This window comes from Amia ocellicauda, chromosome 9 (genome assembly GCF_036373705.1).
Source record: "Amia ocellicauda isolate fAmiCal2 chromosome 9, fAmiCal2.hap1, whole genome shotgun sequence".
Taxonomy (NCBI): domain Eukaryota; kingdom Metazoa; phylum Chordata; class Actinopteri; order Amiiformes; family Amiidae; genus Amia; species Amia ocellicauda.
Genome location: NC_089858.1, coordinates 25,482,715 through 25,500,886, shown reverse-complemented (window position 1 = coordinate 25,500,886; position 18,172 = coordinate 25,482,715). Strand labels below are relative to the sequence as shown.

The window sequence follows — 18,172 nt, the reverse complement described above, 5'->3', positions numbered from 1 at the left end:
CTTTCCATGCAAGTACATTACATCCTGACATCAGATCATTCCAATTCCAGCTATAGTTACTAATTTATTTCTCCAAGCCAACTCTTTTCATGTCTAGCAATCTTTACTTTTTTAAATTATATAATCCCCTTATAGATAAATTATTATTTTTCCAAGATGTGAAGTAAACTGCCAGTACAGGTTCTCTCGAAGCTGACCAAAGTCAACCCTGATACAATGGACAAACTGCATGCAGAGAAGACAAAGATTTATTCAATAAGAAGAGGGATAAGACAAGGTAGCTAGAAACAGAGATGGATGGGTGAAAAGGAAGGAAGGAAGGAAGAAAGAACAAAACTAAACTGGATTGTATGACTGTGTCCCAATATGTAATTGGGTGCCATTACCAAAAACTCAATCCACAGTTTTGTCAGTCTCAAGTTAATTTACACTGCAAAAAGCAAAATGCCTTGAGTTTTTATAATGCCACAAAAAAGGACTAGTCATGACATGAATACAACTCCTGCCATTACACTCATCAGTTTCAATATAATCCACACTTTTCAGTCACCACCCCCCCCCCCCACAAAAAAAATATTGCGATGGGGTAAAATATATATTCAAATGAGTGAAAGGAAGGAATAAATTGAGACATTAAAGGGACAAGGCTGGGTCTTTACAGGCAAGGGTTTACAGTAAACAGGAAGTACCTGCTCCTCCACTCAACCTCCGATCCTTTAGATACGCAACTGAGAGAAGGAGGCAGGAAACACAAAGGACAAGGTTAACACAACTCCCAGCAACATACAACAACGAAAAACACTGGATACAAACAGGAAAGGGGGAACATTCATTCAAAACACAAAGGCACTTTTAGAAAGAAATGGACTACGCCACTGCTTTTCATTGCTGTGCAGGGTTAGTCTGAGAATAGGAGTCAACACTAAGATTATTGTATATGCTCATATTTACCATGTGGCTCTAGTCTGATATTTGTCTCCATGATATGGACAGAGGTCTTAAAGAACTATGGAATTCAGTTATCTACCTTTGGGACGAGTTCACATGGATGTTTCAAGTCATGTATAATAAGCTACCAATGAGACTGGCATAAAGGATTGGAAAGTCAAAGAGATCAGAGGAACAAACTTTTTGTATTAATAACCAAGCATTTCTATAACAAGAAAGTAAGTTTTGCTTCGTCGATATTTACAGTTTTGTCTTCCTCCTTGACAATTCAAGACTGAGTATATAGATTTTTTACATATTATTAATATTAGTATAATTATGTTATTTATTTATGTATTTATTTATTATATTTGTATCATCTAATGATATAAAAGCTTTTAATAACATGCCTTTTAGGTCTTCCTTAAGATATCAAAGGAACAGGTTTTGGACAACAGGAAATTGAGCAAATATGCACCTAAACCTTGCATTACAGTAACAAGTTTCCAATATTTATATGTGTATATATTTAAGGGTTCCAACCAACAAGGAAATATATGAAAGTTTCTTTATAAAACAATGACATTTGAATATGCAAGGTCAGTCTTTGGGTTGTGAAATGAGAGCAGTAGGAGTTCAAAGAAGCAATGCCCTGAGACGCACACAGCCTCACACACAAACTGGATGATGTTAACCACTGATCTAACTACAATCTAAAGCAGCCTTAAATGCCTTCTGATGGCGGTACTTACTGTATCCCATTCCCTGAAGGAAGTACTTGAATGCTTCAGTTAACTTTCCAGGCTGAAAAACACAATGACACAATTCTGATTAACATTAGCCATTTAGCATGACGCTCGCAGATTCACCAGAGGCAGAACAGAAAATGCTCTCAACGACCTGCTATTGTCAATCATATGGCTGGGTTTTGCCTTAATAAAAACAGCTATCAATTACTGCATATTTGCAACTCATTTCAAATTATTTCGAATTACTTTCATCAGGTGATGTAGTTCGGTTTTTTAAGTCATTTATTAAATTGCGCTTGTAAAGATATGTTTTACAAATAAACTGGATGCCTATCACATATATCGATTATAATAATCTCTGACCTGTGTGACCTGGGGCAGTCCACCAGAATCAGCCATCTGTGAAGAGAGAACAGAGACAGGGTGAGAGGGGCGCTGGGACTCGCACTGGGGAGAGAGGTTATCATTGACCACAAGACCTTGCTTCTTTTATTGTTGATTCTGCAGTCTTCCTATTCTTATCCAATTTGTAGTTGAATATTTAAGCATTTATGAACTGTAGAAAACAATTTAACAGCAGATTCGCAGTGTAAAAGGGAATGCAACATTTTATTTGTGGCCATGGAGGTCAATAGAATAAAATGCATTCTTCATTTATACACTTTACCTTGAGGAAGGTGGTGTTAGTTGGGTCCAGCTTAGAGTTGCATTCAACCTACAAGAAAGAAGACAATGGCAATGGATGAAAGTAACCTTCACTGATTGTTTAACTGGGCATATAGTAATAATGGACATGTATCATATGCACTGTAGATATTCAAGGTCATAGATGCTCATGGTCAATAGCTACATATGTAAGATTATACAAGAACCTGCATAAACACAAAAAAAAATCAAGAAAACAAAATAATAAAAAAATCAGACTTCCTAAATATTATATAAAAAGGGGAATGAAATCAGCTGTAAAGCTGGAGGGGCTTGGCATTAGAAAGAAAAACAAAGGACAAGAAAAAAAGATAGAAAAAATGATATCCTAAGATCGGAAAGCAAAAAATGGCCTGAACATAAACAGAAACTGAGGGGATCAGGCTGAGAGGGCCCGTGGAAGAGCAGATGTCTCCTGAGGAGTGATGTCTTCGCAGAGATGTGGGTCATGATGAGAGAGGAGAGAGGGAGGGAGGAGGGGGGTTGGCTGACCCAAATACCGCAGTGTGCTGCAGTGATGAGTCATTCCAGCCCGATTCTCTGCATGCCAGAGGGAGTAAGCAGGCTCCTGCATTATATTCAGAGCACGCTTCTGCAGACACTGGGGCGCTGAACCGCTAACTGGCTCTCACCCAGGGCAGACAGCTGTTAGGATTGATAGGGCTATTACACCGGCTGAAATTATGGCCCATTTCTCTCTGGAGGTGGAACAACAAAACAAAAACAAAAACAAAAAAAACGACCTCCGTTTGTCATTCATGGATTCTACCTCAACTTAGGCAAGCCTCTCCATGGTAGATGAGTGACTCACATGATTCACACGAGTGAATGAATGTTTAATACAGAGGAATCTAAATATCACATCAGCATCAAGTGATATGGCTCCATTCATCTTGCCCCAGATAAACTGTACTCACTAATGAAAGCCCAGGCTAAAGTACAGCGGGTTTGACATAATGAGGATTAGATAAGCACATGGAAATGTGACAAAAACATTTTTCTCAACATTGTAAGCAGACTCTTATTTTAAGGGGAAAACCATGCCCAATTATTCATGCAAGACATTTATATTCACCTCAGCAACACAAAACAAATTGAAAGATTTGTAATATTAATAACTGTTCCTACAAGTTCTATCCTCTAAGTGGCCACCAGTAGAGGAAATTATGTTTACAAATAGAGAAAATGAAAAAGAAGGTAAAGGAACATGAATAAAATATGAATATTACCAAAAAAAGGAACATATGAGTCTTAGGCATAATTGAAATGTGTTCCACCATAGAATCCCCATTCAGACAGCCATCACAGCGCCTCGAGTAGTTAATACCAATTAAGAGTTGTTGTCTAAAGTAAGATTAATAAGATTAATTTAAAACAACTGCACAGGTACTCCTGCTGTCTCAGGGGAAGACTGATGAGAGTCTATTCATTCATGTCAACAGCAAACACGGTCTTTAAGCAGCACAGCTAACATTCAGACTGTAACCAAATGACCAAACTGCACTCACCACTCCTTCTTCTGCCGGGGCATTGTCTCCAACCACCAACATAGCGGGGCACCTTCACAAGAGAGACGCAAAAACATTAGAAATCTCTACAACTCTTTCCTCTTACCTCAAGAGCTGCTTCATAGAGCAGGGGATGGGGGCGAGGAACAGTTGATCTCAGAACAAGGGTGAAGATGTTGGAAACTCTTAAGGGATAAACTATAGCTAAGTTTCCTTAATACTGTAATAATAAGGACTCCCAAATTTGAGGTAAACTTATCATTTTGAAGTGGATGCTCCCAGTACTTCTTAAGGGTGACAGTTCATGTCAGTCACAGAGAGAACTAATGTGAATGTGCGGATAAGGAGCTGTCAGTTAGATAAGTTCAGTTAAGATAGGTTTGAGCTGTCAGCTCCTACGAATGAGGAGATGAAGCACAATTTCCATTTGAACACTTAATTTCTCCAGCACTAATCCTGAATCTTGGAGCAGTCATACATCTCTACACATGACTCCAATTTTGTAATCCTAACCCAAACCGTAGCTGTAATCTTCAACCTAACATCAGCACTAGCTCGAACCTGAACCCTACAGTGCAGATGGATCATAGAGACTACTGGAACTCTGGATGCACAGTGGCTTCTGCACTTTTCAATTGGAAAAATTATAAAGTTAATGTCAACTGACTGCAAACCGAGCAAAACGTACGCAATGTATACTACAATACAATACACCTTGAAGTAGACCTAATTGGGACACTATAACAACCGTGGACTTCTGTTATAATTGTCCAGTAACCCTCTGCTCTCCTGGAGAGGTCTTTGTTTTTGGGAAAAGCTGTGCTACTCACCGCAGGGTCTTGGCATTGAGCACTGTCCCAGGCCTGTTCATTTCCAGGTCTCGACGGCTATTGGAGAGGGGAGCAAAATGAATCATGAATTGTGAATTGTGGCAAATACTGTCCATTCACGTTGTTTTGGTTACAGCTGCTCAGAGAGAGTGAAAAGGAAAAGACAATGTTTCCCAATCCCACTGCTATTTGGTTCTAAGCAAGCTCTTAATTACTTAATTAAGGCCTTAAAAGATTACAAAATAATTTCACCGAAAGTGGTTTAATAGTTTACAGATCATAAAATCCACAATAGTTTAACAGTATCTTAAAATACAGAACTGTTCATAAGCTGAAAACAATTCCTTAGTAAATAATTACTACAGTCCAGTAACTGAGAGCTCAGGTGTAATTAAACAAATAAATGCTCTGAGTTACCCAAGAATGTGAATTGTGAAGAAATAGTATGTAGTTTATAATTAAATATTGATGGTTTTATATGATCGAGTACCTGTTGTACATGTTCCAGAAGAGCTGCAGATTGAACTGATTCACACTGTTGCCAATCTGCTGTCTGTAGCTCTGTACCAGCTCAGTGTTGTTCATGAGCTCCTCCTGTGGACAGACAGTGTCAGTGCACAGGGATTAATCTCTCCTCTCAACTTCTAAACATTGAGTTAATTGTGCAGAGATTCACGATGACCATATAAGGAAATTGCATTTATTCACATTGCAAGCTGGTCTATTTATACTGTGCTAACACATACCAAGAAAATAATGCATCTGTTACACTGAGCATCAGAGTGAATTGAGCAGTGAGTCTGAAATCTTACCTGGCTGAAGAGGTGAGACAGAACAGTATCTGGCAGAGAACTGGTCAATCCTGATAGCTGTGAAGAGAGACAAGGGGGAAAGGATCATGCTTCAGTAAAGCAGGTGAAGAAACACTTTGTTTCAAACAAATATGCACACATTTATATACCTATCTGGTTATTACAAGCTGTTATAACTCCTACCAGATGAGGTTTGCTCCTCTTGTGATGTTCCCAGATTCTGCACAGTACATATATGTAACTGTGTGTGGTAGTATATTTTCACCGTGGAGTGCTTCTGCAAGGATGGCTGGCAATGTTTTGTAACACAGTCTATAAGCTTTGCACCATGGAACAAAAAAGTCTTGAGACATAAGTATTATGTACTGTTGTATACAGAGAAGAATTGGTATATGAAACTGGGTCATTAGTGAAGCTGGCTTAGTGAATTTCTGTTCATAAAATGTTCAGTGCAGTGGGACTGTCTTGTATCAGAGTTATCATCAAAATGACAATATGTACTGTTGCTCTTTGTGTCATGTACCACTGCTAGCAAGCAGCCATTTTGTCATTGTATGGCTCCAGTCTCCAACAAAATGGCTGTCATATTAGTGTATCACGGAAGTCCTTACAGGAGAACGGGGTGGTAAATAATAATAGTGAAAACACAGGAGTAAGATGGGTAAATGAAACCGTGGCATATGAAGCTTTATTGTGTCTATTTCTAGATTTTGTTGATATACAGGAAGACCAGATTACTGTAGCAGGCGGCAGCTGTAGAATTTAATCAGTAGGGTGGAGTGGAGAGCTTCTGCAGAGTGCTGCTTCAGAAACAGCATGACTCCAGCTAGCATTTTTTTCCCTGTAATTTAATAATCTGTATCCACGTATTAATTAAAAAGGCCCTTGTGGAGTCTGCAGCTGCAGGAGTGAAGAGTTGTGTTCACCATTAGGCTATTCTGCATTAAATCAATATATTTTTTCTTCCCTTTCACAGCTGGCCACACAATAACAACACTATGGGGTTATTCTCATGCACAGTGCTGTGTTTTTCTAAAGGACAGATATCTGCTCTCAGATAGCAATATGAAGTATGGAATTCCTCACATCACCCCCAGCACCCAGTCATATCAGTACTTTTCAACCTCACTCTTATGTCCTCACATAAACACATTTGCTTCCAGCATGCCTTAAGTTAATGAGCGGGTTCCATTCCTGAGGTTCTCTTCTGGAACTCACTGTCATGATGCATACATGACACTTAAATTGGTATTGGTAGCTGATTGTAGTTATTGGGATGGACATATTTGCTTATTTAGAAATGATGTGGCCTAAGAACAATATTATGTGACATTCCATCTGAAAACATTTTTTTTTGTGAAGGGTATCCGGTAATAACTTTAACAATTGTTCTTGATAATGAAAGCTTTCCTGAAAACGGTCAAGGATGCCGTACTGACCTTGGTCGCTGCCCAGTCAATCCAGCCCTTTCCATTGGGGTCAATGTTCAACAAAACCAAGCCCTCAACCAGGTCTGGGAAGATTAGCTGAAGGTACAAGAGAGGAATAATAAGGGAGGAATAATAATAATACTTGTAAAAGTAAACACAGCTGCACCCATATTTGTACAGTTGCTCTAACATTTCTTATCATGCTGAATAATAATAATAAAGGGAGCTTAAAGGGATTAAAATCTTTCAGGAGTTCAGACAACCCCAACAAACATTTGTAGTATATGTTAAATAGAGTTTATTTTGGCCTAGTCTTGCTTGGCTAAGGGAATGATGACCTGGCTATGAGGACAATGCCATCGGATCCACCCCCACACTAGATTGAATGAGCCCAGCAGCTGCTGCATAGGCGGTGGTTGAGGTGGAAGAGGGATACAAAGCGATGCATGCTGGGAAAGTGCTATGCTGCTGGGTACTTCTGCTTGGGAAGGCAGAAGTCAGGCACAAGTTTGGGGTTGTCCTCCTCCATAACCTCAGTTTAAAACTCAATTTCTTAATGCATCAGTTCAACAAAATTAACAAGTTATCTCACTTACTGCGAATTTTGCCAAGATGTACGACCCTGCTCCCACACCGATTCCAACAATGCTTTTGAACCTTAAAAACCAACATATCATTATTATTCATATTTGTGAAAAACCCATGGGAATTAATGAAGTCACTGAGCTGATAGTCCCGTTGACTATGTACTTATTAGTCTCTATACTCACCCAAAGTGCTGGATTACACTGGGCAGCATTCCAGCCAACTGGTCCATGGTGGGATACTGGTATCTGTGAAGGAGAACCAGTGGAAATTCAGTCAATCATCAATCAAGAATCAGATGCTCACTGTGTAATATGGTTTGGTGCCAGTCACACAAGATGGATGTAAGTCTGATATTGAATTGCAATCCATTTAGCATACAATCTTATTTTTTGTTGTGGGTTGCAACTTGACAAGAGAGTTTATGAAAGAGTTTTTAGTTCTACTTTATACATCATGTTTCTCCAAGGAGAATTCAAGGATAGCAGCAAGCAGTGGTGCTTCCCATGAAGTCCAAGGATTTAATGAGCCTTAGTATTAGAATAAAACATATAAATGAGCATAAAGCAGTATAACTCTGCCAAGACTTGGCCAATCACTGGATCTGAATCACATACAATGAAAACATTTGTTGTGATTATAAGAATGAACAACGGGTATCTGTGGAACTCCAGGATGTTGCAGACTGGGCTACTGCAAAGTAAGGCTGTGACTTTCATCCCCAGCTTGTTTTGATTTTCTTCCCCCCCCTTGAACAACTGGCAAATTGCATAGTACCAAAAAAAAAGTATTAGCACATAGATAGGGGAAGGAGGTTAATGGAGCTGAAAATAGCTTCAACCGTTGAGCTCTATAGTGCTTTTGAATTTCATAGCATGGCAAGTATGTGATTATTGGAAGAGGCTGGTGGGAGATTAACGAATCCAATTTTTAAAAAGCTTTTGTGTGTGTATGTGTGCGTTCCTCTTTTCCATTTAGAAATAGGAGGCATTTGCATAAGTGGGGCTGACTCTACACACTTTTGTCAAATCGTTCAAAAAATATGGCTTGTATTCATCTGCCTGCATTTGCATCAATTAAGCAAATGAGCTGCAACACAAACAAGAAGTAAAATCATAAAATTGTTTCAGGATGCTAATTTAAGTGTCCTTTCTGACTGTCTGTTAACATTAGGAGTTGAGCACAAATTGAGGACAGTGAAAAACTGTGCCCTGCCTAATGACATAACCAGATTCCCGTTGTATAATCAGTGAGAGCATAGCACTTCCTGCCCCTGACACCAAAGCTCCTGCATTCTGAGATTATAATTTAATCTGCCATGCTGATATAAAGTTTGAGTGGGAAAATGAGTGTAATAATAATTTGAGAAAATTAATCAAGGAATATATGAGAATTAATCTGTATGGTCTGTCCTAGCAATGGTGTGGATGGTGAGAGGTGGACCCTTACCCCGGAGGGAACTGTGAGGCTCCGGTGTGCTGTCCTGGTGCGTCCACATGGCACACCACAAAGTGCTTTGTAATCTCCTGCATGTCCTCGAAGTTGAAGAATGTGTTGAAACACAGTTTATCTGTAAAGACAACCAACCGAACAAACAATTAGGCAAAACCATTGTTTACCATACAGTCTCTGTGTCTCTAATGCTCTGGACTGATTGTGAGGCCCTGAGCAGCATGTTTAGATAGCGTTTTAGACCCAAGCTGGTGTCTTGCAATATGAATGCTGTGTGAAATTGCCTTCTCAGGATGTGCCATGATGTTTTAAATCAGTTAAAATTGCTATGAAGACTGTAACATTTCCCATTTGTGTGCGATATATGAAATTAACTAAGCAGCCACAAGACCTTTCAGAATGAGGTTTGGAAAAACAATGGTGGATAGGTGCTTGCTGAGAAGATGACCTTTAAAAGACCTCTGCGGGTCTGGGAGCTCAAGCCGGACCACATTTATAATCCCTGTTCTGAAATGACTCCTGCCTTTGATTTACTGACCAATCAATGCAGCCAGCTCTTTATCATCCATTTACTGACATTCTAATGGGGTGGTGGGGGGGGTACTGCAGACAAGGCTGCGTTTCTATTCCCTGCTCTTTTAGCTTGATCATTTTCAGCCTGGTAATTAAATTCAGATGAACAGTGGGCCTGGGGTGTATAATAAGTCACGAATTCCATTAAAGTATTATAGACGAGGTCACTGCTACACTGAAAGGAAAGGGCAATTTTAAATGCTAGCATTGTGTAACACCCAGAAGTGACAGATGCCAACATTTTAGCAAGTAAACATCCCATTTGAGAACATGGTTCCAAAGAGAAGGGGGACATTTTGTACGTTTCAGTTACTTATAGCTTTCTGGTCCGAGAATCACAGTTTTCAAGATCTGGTAAGGTAACATGTTACAAACACCTATACTTTCAAAGGATTGCATCAGAAATTTGATGATTAATTCTTAATTCTTGTTTGATACACAGGTGCTTAAAATGACGGCAGCTTCCATCCCGGTCATGTGTGTGTCCCGGTGATTCATTTCAGTGACTTATTAAAGTACATAACATATCCTTAGGGATAGTCTTTATCATGATGGACCAACTGGCCTGATAACGTGAATGTGCTGATTTATTATGGTAACTGTAAGATAATATGGCAGTAACCTTTCATGGAATTATGTAGATTAATTATTACACCAGGGTTATGACATTAGAGCTTAGAGTTGTGTTTAGAGCTGACAGCTTTTGTGTTCTTAATTGGCTAGCTGAACTAACTGTTGGCTTTGCTGGACCAATTTAATAGTTTCTTGAAGTTTTATGCCATTGATGATTTAAAAGCGCCTATAAATCCTACAGCATTACAGCTTCAGGCTAGAATTATGCACCGTTGACCTTGTCTAACTTGTGTCATTGCTTGAAATACAAGGAACCATGGCAAATTATGACCTGGTTTACAATAAATAAAAATGTTGAGCTTTCCTTAATCATGGATTACAATCCTATTACATATGACTCCATTAAGCTGAAGCAAGACGCCTCTGATACAAAACAAGCATATTTAAAAAAGGCTGTCATTAAGAAGTGGATTTATAATTAGAAATCGGTGGGAAGGTTGAAGATTGATTTAAAATCCAGGCCGATATCTTGTCATACTGCAAGGGCTTCTTCTCAGTCATAAAGGATGGTAATGTTATGCTTTCTTAAAGGATGAGCATCCTGTTTTTGTCTTATAGATTGCATCTTAAGTGTCTTTAGATATGATTTTATCTCAGGTTTACTTTAAGTAAAATACTCAAATTTCAGCCATGTTCTAACCTCTTTAAGCCTAAGTGATTAACTGCATGTACATGAACAAACTAAAACTCTATGTGTGCCACAGCAATTGGCATTGAACTGGCAACAAATACATTGCTTTAATTCATCATGGGCTTTTACTTTACTCCACCTGTGAAGCTGTAACTGTGGTTAAAGGAAACAAAAATAAATATATGTATATATATATATATATATATATATATATATTGCTTCTGTTCTTTGGTTTTCTATGGCTGCTCTTTTACATTAATTGCAATTTAGACACCTCAAGCAGCAGCACTGTTGCCTGGTCTTATTTGCATTTAAATACACTATAGCCAGCCTATTTTTTTGAGGCAGAGTTAGCCTTTCTCAGCATGGTTATATTCTGCATCAGTTCTGTCAAAGGTCAAACCCCTTCAGAAAGAGAACAACCTACCTGCCTTGAGGAGAAACAACAAGAACACAAAGCAAGGGGGAGCTGCGGTTAATCTGCTGTGCTTTGCGTCCTAGATTTTCGTCCAAAGGAAACGATGCCCTCTCCTATTTCCCCCACTAACATCATGGTAATCTCATGCTCCAATTCCAACATCTTTTCCTGCCCTACTTTGGAGTCAGTAATTAAAAACTGCTATATTTAGCAATATCCTTGTTTTTCAGGTTTTTTTTTTTAACTCATCAAAGCAACCACACAGCCCCAAACTTCTAAACCCCAACCACCCCAACTCTGGCTTCTTCCTCTCATCTCAGCCCCCCCTAATCCAAAATCAGGCCTGGCCTCCCTACCTCCCTCCCCTGAAAGTAGCATTAGTGCACCAATGATCCATTCTCCCCACTTTCCCCCTTTACTTAATCTCAGCAAATAGGCCACTGTGTTCCTCTTTTTATCCAGCAGCTTACACCCTTCCCTAAGCTACATGCTGTAGTGACAGTGCTCTGTGAATATTAATATTAATTGAAACTGCAGCAAAGAAACAAAATGCGGCAGACATATCTCCATTCATATAACGGGAGCCCTGCCCCCTCCTGCCGGTACACACACACATACAGTCAGTACAGTACAATGTTTTTTTTTACTTACTTTTGTTTCATGAGCAAGTGTACATGAACGGACAGGCAATGTGTGGCAAACTGGACCAGAGATAGCCCCTTTGGCAGCTCAGTGTTTTGAGGGAAATTAAAGTATATGTGACTGTACACTTCTGTGCTTGGCAACACACTGTTAATTACATTTAAGGGTGAGAAAAGAAAATGTGTTACGTTGGGGATAAATGTTGCGATTCCGCTTTAGTTTTTCAATACCCTGCACTTCTGTACATTTTTAGTGCTCACTGTGATCAGTCATTTTATTTCAGGAAATGGCACTGACAAATATCAGAACCTAAAATGAATCATAAAAATAGAAACAAAATATTCTGCTTAGGTATATGTATTTAAAATTCAAAAGCTATTATATGTATAAAATAATACAAGAACTCAACCTGCTTGCAAAGATTTCAGTGTTTATATAGCATACAATGCACAATGAGGTTTACACAGCTATTTAATAAGTGCAATTGCTAAGATTAAATAAATTAATACAATTAATAAATTAATTAATACAATTCATAAATAAATGATGTACTCCTCCGGAAACATCAACAAGGCTTATGGAAAGAATAGCAATAGATTTTCTTTAACCCACTGAAGGAAAAACAACAACCCTGTTTCAGTTACATCAATGTGTTTCACTTCATAAAGCATCAAGGAAAGCATCATATGATATGTTTAAATTAATATACACAGTAATTTGCACTTAAGTCCCATCAAGAGATGAACCACCTTCATTGAAAACAATACCCGCTGAAACAAATTGAACCATGCTGTTGAAACTCTTTTTTTGTCCGCGGTAGGCTGGTTTATTTAGGGAAAGTTCTTGCTTTAATAGGCTGATTCACATCCACATGCTCATACGTCTGCTTGTCCTACTTAGTGGAAAGCCTGTGCTCTTGCATGTACCTTTGTATGTCAAATCAGCAAAATATTAAGAGAGAAAACTGCCATGGCATGAAAAAAAAAACACTAGGTAGCAGAATACAAACAAGGATCTGTGATTTTTTTCAATCCAGATCACACTGTCACACATAGTCACCCCCCACCACCACCCCCTGCCCACCATAAAAAACACACCAAATTAATTCATTCGAGGTGCAAATACATTCATTCAACACTGTACCGGAATAGAAAAATATGCATTTGATATGACTTGGGGTAACTGTTATTTTATACTCCTTGAGATCTTGTTAAGAAAACTGAAAACTATCAGCAATATGTTTTATGCTGTCTATTATGCTGTGGGCTCTGCTTACACTCCTACACTGATCAAAACATCCAGAGTTTCTTTTTGCTCTCCACCTCACTCTGTCTGTTGACTATTGGGATCTGCTGAGAGACCTTAAAACTGGCGAAACCAAGAGCACCCAAGGGACCTTTACACAGCTTGAAGCAAAACACCAACAACACTGCCTTAGAAAAACAAACATACAAAGAGTCTGTTTCTTTTCTTGGCATGAAAATGTAGTAAGGAAAACATTCTGCCACATTGCACTGGCTTGCTCTAACAAAAAACTTAATATCCCCAACTTCTCATGAAAAGGTTAGCTTGTACTTTCAAAAGAGCAGAAACAGTTTGTGAGAAACTTGTTGAGAACTTGTATAGAGAGAGTACACAAATCCAGTCCCTTGACACTGACGCCATTTTGTGCCCAGAAACCTACATTTTATAATAATTTTAAGTTTGCTGCATGCACTTGTCTTGTGATCTAGTATTAATATCCCTGTTTTAAATAGTGCTACAAAGGCATTTCTGTGGATTGCATTCTCTCTCTCTTGGCTTTCTCCTCATGCCAACCAAAACAGACATGTCCATCTGTATTAGGCTTGTGTGCCAGAGACACATCTCTGAGTCCAGCCTTGTCCTGGCATTTCTGGTGCCAGCCCTTTGTGCTACTGTATGATCTGTCCCTATCAGATGTGGATCATTAGAACAGATCATGTTTTCATATCCTCTCCATTGCCCAAATTAATTAAGTAAATAACAATCTAATCTACTTGGCACTGCTAGTGAAATTCATTGTGCCCTTGTCTTGGTTGCTAATATTCCTTTCTGGTGCCGTCCAAATTGCTTTCTCCCTTACTGTATTCCAATTAACATAATAAGTCACAATAAGTCTAGGGCAATGCACGAGAGCATGCCATGCGCCCATCATTCAATATCACGCTTTATCAGCAATTTCATTATAAGGGCTATTAAATCCAAATTCAAATTTTAAAATTCAAAGACAAAATACCTAAAGATGTCACAAGAAATTCTTAACAGATAGTGTCGAGCCCAGTATGTGGTTCAATAACTGCAATCGAAGCCTGCGTGTGATATAGATTAACTGAGACTGCAGCTTCAAAATAAGCACAGCAATAAAGCACATTCCTGGTTGAGCACAACAAGCAGAGTAGATTTGCTAGGAGAAAAAAGGTATTTCCTTACACTGATCATGATCTGACTTCCAAAATGTCTACATGAACAACGGACTGTGTATTAGGATAATATAAGAGAAAGGAAAATAATCCATTCATTTTGTATAATTCCTTTCAGTTTACTGATCCAAAAATGACATCATGCTGTCAATTGATGGATCCTAGCGAATCATCTTCCACAACTCTCGTTCACCTGTAAAATGATAACTCAACACAGCCAGCTGCACTGTGGGTACATGTTTTGCAAATGTGAGGGACAATAGATTAATGTCGGGTGGCTTACGGTTGAGTCCAACATCATGGTAGGTGAGGATAGCAGGCCGGTTGCCTTTGGGCGCCCCTCTGATCACAACATGGAGCATCCCATAGGGGGTCTCAATGTCATGTTCCTGAAATCAACAAAACAGACTTCATCAACAGAGGATACAGGGTACTACCTACATGCATGCTTGAGGCCTTGGAGGCCAACTGTCCTGTATGGCATACATACAGCGTGTTTACATTTTTAAGGGATCAAAACCTGTAAATAATGTCATTTTTGGTCAATTATGCACATTATCAATTCAACTAAATTATTAAGAGCTAAGTACCCCAGGTATAAACTACATACATTAAATCATAATGAGAAAAAAATATATAAAATTCTTGAAGCTCTATTCAGGTCCAGTATGTTGCATTTGTTTTGTTGATGCAATACACATTCTTGTTCATGTTGTCCTATAGTGCATCTTTTTTTTTTTTTTTTTTTTTTTAGTTAAAATTGAAATCTCAGTCTGACTCAGCATTACATCATTGACTATTGATCTACAGCACATGTATATTGATAGGTATTAGAAAGCCCTTGGCACACATCAATTTTATGACTGATGATCACACTGAGCTGCAATGGACTAATACTCACAGAGAACACTATGTCTTTATTATTCAGCTACTGGTCCTCAAATAACTGAATATATGGTGGATATGATCAAGCTTTTTCATTAAGCAGAGGGGTGGGGGAATTTTGGGCAGGGTTGGTTGAAAAGGTGGCAAAATATCTAAAAATAAAGAATTTCAGACTCCTATTGTTTGTAGAGCCCCCAGGTAAACTGAAAAATTGCAAATATTAAAACTTAAATGTGTTCTGGTGATTTTTGCATTGTTTCTGAAACATGGGAGACATCAGAATGAAAATCAAACACTGGGTTCAAGCAGTTCTGTATGACAGGATGCAAAATATTCAAAATAAAAGAGTTCTCCATAACGGACTTGCATAGTAACAATTCTTAAACACTCATGAACTGGATTCAACAGTCATGGTTGATATTAATGGATCACCAAGGTGGCTTTGGGGGGGGGGAGGGGTTTGCTAATATGAGGCATGATTTTACAGTAGGGAGCAGAGCCCAGATCTATCCTGAAGTATCGACTTTGGCCAGTTGACATCTTATCTAGGCATGCGCATCAGATTGGTGGAGCCCACAAACACAATCATTCAACATTTTTCAGTCTCAGACGGGATGGAGACTGTGCTGCGGCAGGTTTAATGAGATGAGTGTTCACTTAACCTCCCCCCCAGGAGGCGCATGCTCACACAGAGCATGAATGTGGATAAAAATCTAAGGATTGCTTTAGATAGTTCAGAAAGAGTATGAACAAGAACTCTTCATTTGTAGCCCTTCTAGTTTTTCTGCATGAGTGCACAGATCATTCTGTCCACAAGTTGCTTGCTGATCACACTTCAGTCTTTGAAACCCTCTGCTTGCTTGAGATGCACCATGAGGATCATTGTCTTGTTTCAGCAGAACATTTGGAATTCAGGATTCAGAATTATACACTCTCACACAGAGAGGACTTCAGGACATTCATGAAAACGATTTTGCTAAATCTGAGGACAGCATATACCTATAGATTATATCACTTCAAATGCCAAAACTTGCAGCTGGAATAATGTAATAGTGAAGGAACTGTGATACAGCAGGCTTTAACAGATTCTTTTCTCACAGGAGTACTGTACGTATATTTGGTTAGAAAATAATATAACTTTCCTTCATCGCAGTCAGTTTCCTGTGTCATATTAATGGAGATTTCCAGTCCTTTTGCTGCCATCAGTGGATATAAAATCCAATGCTAATCTCCCACAGAAGGATTATGTTCTACTCTCACAGATGGCCCTTCTACATTTAAAAGCTTAACATTTTTGAGCATGCAGTGTTGGCATTTTAAGTGTGATGAAAATCCTTTTATTTTTCTCTGTGGCTGCGTCAGGTGCTCTCATTGCCCCGTTGAGCAAGAAACCCCTCAAAACCGGTGTGTCACATTTTGTTGATGTAGAACAAAATAACTACACAGCAGAGAAATCACTTTATTTTCTCTCTTTTTCGGCAGTAAAGAGTCTGTGTGAAGGTTTTGCTGAAAGTGGCACCTGCTGTAGGAGGCAAGGTGGTCCAGTGATTCAGGTAAATGGCTTGTTACCAGTTACCTGTTCAAGTCCTTGCTCAGTCATGCTCACAACATGTGATACCTTGACCAGACTGCCAACCCTCCTTGTGCACTGTCGCTCAAATGAGATGCAAAAGCAAGATTTGTGTAAGTGTCCATGCAGGATTGATTGCTATCGCAATGTTTATTGTCTCAAATATTTGAATTCATATTTTATTTTCCTACTTATACATTTGTGTGAGTTTACACAAGAGGATCAATACTGCTTCCTTTTCAGTCGTTGCGTAGGCTGGCAGAAGCAACCCATTTTCCACTCCAGAAAGAAAATAAAAGATCTCTTCACAAATTCATTGAAATGCAAATGATACAGGGATAGGGCTAAGAGGCAAATCGAGGAGGGGTTAAATGCAGGGGAGTTTTTTTATTCTAATTTGTGAAGCATAATGTGCTTGACTGTTAAGTGTAAATAAAGGTCAGGTCCTGTTCCAGAGAAAATCCTACAAATCCACATCTACCCAACAGACATATTCTTGATGACAATATATATTTTAAGGTAGAGGCTAATGTAAAGTGGTGTGTTCCCCCACCCCCCGGATTGTATAGTTGAAATAAACGTTATGAAATATGAATACACCAAGACACAGCATTTTCATTTAAAGAAAGGCTATTGGTCCACACTGAATCAATTTAGATTCATTGGTATATAAAGTGCAGTGAGTGCATATCTATAGAGCATTGCAAATGACAGTGTGTCACAGTGGGGTTTGTGTGTCTGTAATGCGCACATTTACAGCCAGGTTTATTGATCCAACTAATAGTTTCCTGGACTCAACCATGTGTGTTGATTGATTGTCTTAAAGGTCCATTCTGAAATATTTCTGTCTTTCTTGACCATGAATGGCATCCAAAATCAAAATCCGCATGGCTCAACTCCTTTGAATGACTCCGCTTCATATGTTAAAATCCAATATAATCCCCAATTTGGTGTGTTTTTCACGACAAAGTAAACCCTAAAGGTATTATTTAAATGTCCACTAAGAAGAAGAAAACCAAAAATATTGTAATCTAATGACTTTATTAATATTTGTAATATTAATAATAATTAAAATAATAAAGTGTCTTTTTGACCTTGACGTTAAACAAGGCAGTCTTTGCACGAGTTAGTGGAAGTACAAACACTTAAAATAGTATATATACATAGGAAAAAATATATAAATGTAAGTATTAACATAGGGCAGGAGAAGTTGCCCCGAATATAAGATAAACAAATAGATCACAGATCGATTTAAATATAAATATATACATATATTTTAAATAACCTGACAAATTCATGAGGCAAGATACATTTTTGCTGTATAATGTTTATTATTATGATAGATAAGGTATAAAAGTGTTTTTTTTCCCTTCTCTATCTC

General features: G+C 38.5%; 1 protein-coding gene across 5 annotated transcripts in view; it reads right to left on the bottom strand.

The window, feature by feature from the left end:
* ndrg4 (NDRG family member 4) overlaps positions 1–18,172 on the bottom strand; it is a 49,616-nt gene that overhangs the window by 6,944 nt on the left and 24,500 nt on the right. For 3 of the 5 annotated variants that reach the window (XM_066713857.1, XM_066713859.1, XM_066713861.1), the window contains 13 exons: positions 14,620–14,725; positions 8,996–9,116; positions 7,732–7,794; positions 7,558–7,618; positions 6,971–7,057; positions 5,532–5,588; positions 5,210–5,313; positions 4,720–4,776; positions 3,890–3,941; positions 2,344–2,391; positions 2,040–2,075; positions 1,680–1,731; positions 690–728 (listed from right to left, as the gene is read on the bottom strand). In XM_066713857.1, the coding sequence (XP_066569954.1) occupies positions 690–728; positions 1,680–1,731; positions 2,040–2,075; positions 2,344–2,391; positions 3,890–3,941; positions 4,720–4,776; positions 5,210–5,313; positions 5,532–5,588; positions 6,971–7,057; positions 7,558–7,618; positions 7,732–7,794; positions 8,996–9,116; positions 14,620–14,725 (883 nt within the window). The remainder of the gene's footprint in view (positions 1–689; positions 729–1,679; positions 1,732–2,039; positions 2,076–2,343; positions 2,392–3,889; positions 3,942–4,719; positions 4,777–5,209; positions 5,314–5,531; positions 5,589–6,970; positions 7,058–7,557; positions 7,619–7,731; positions 7,795–8,995; positions 9,117–14,619; positions 14,726–18,172) is intronic. The other 2 variants (XM_066713858.1, XM_066713862.1) reach the window with 1 other exon arrangement.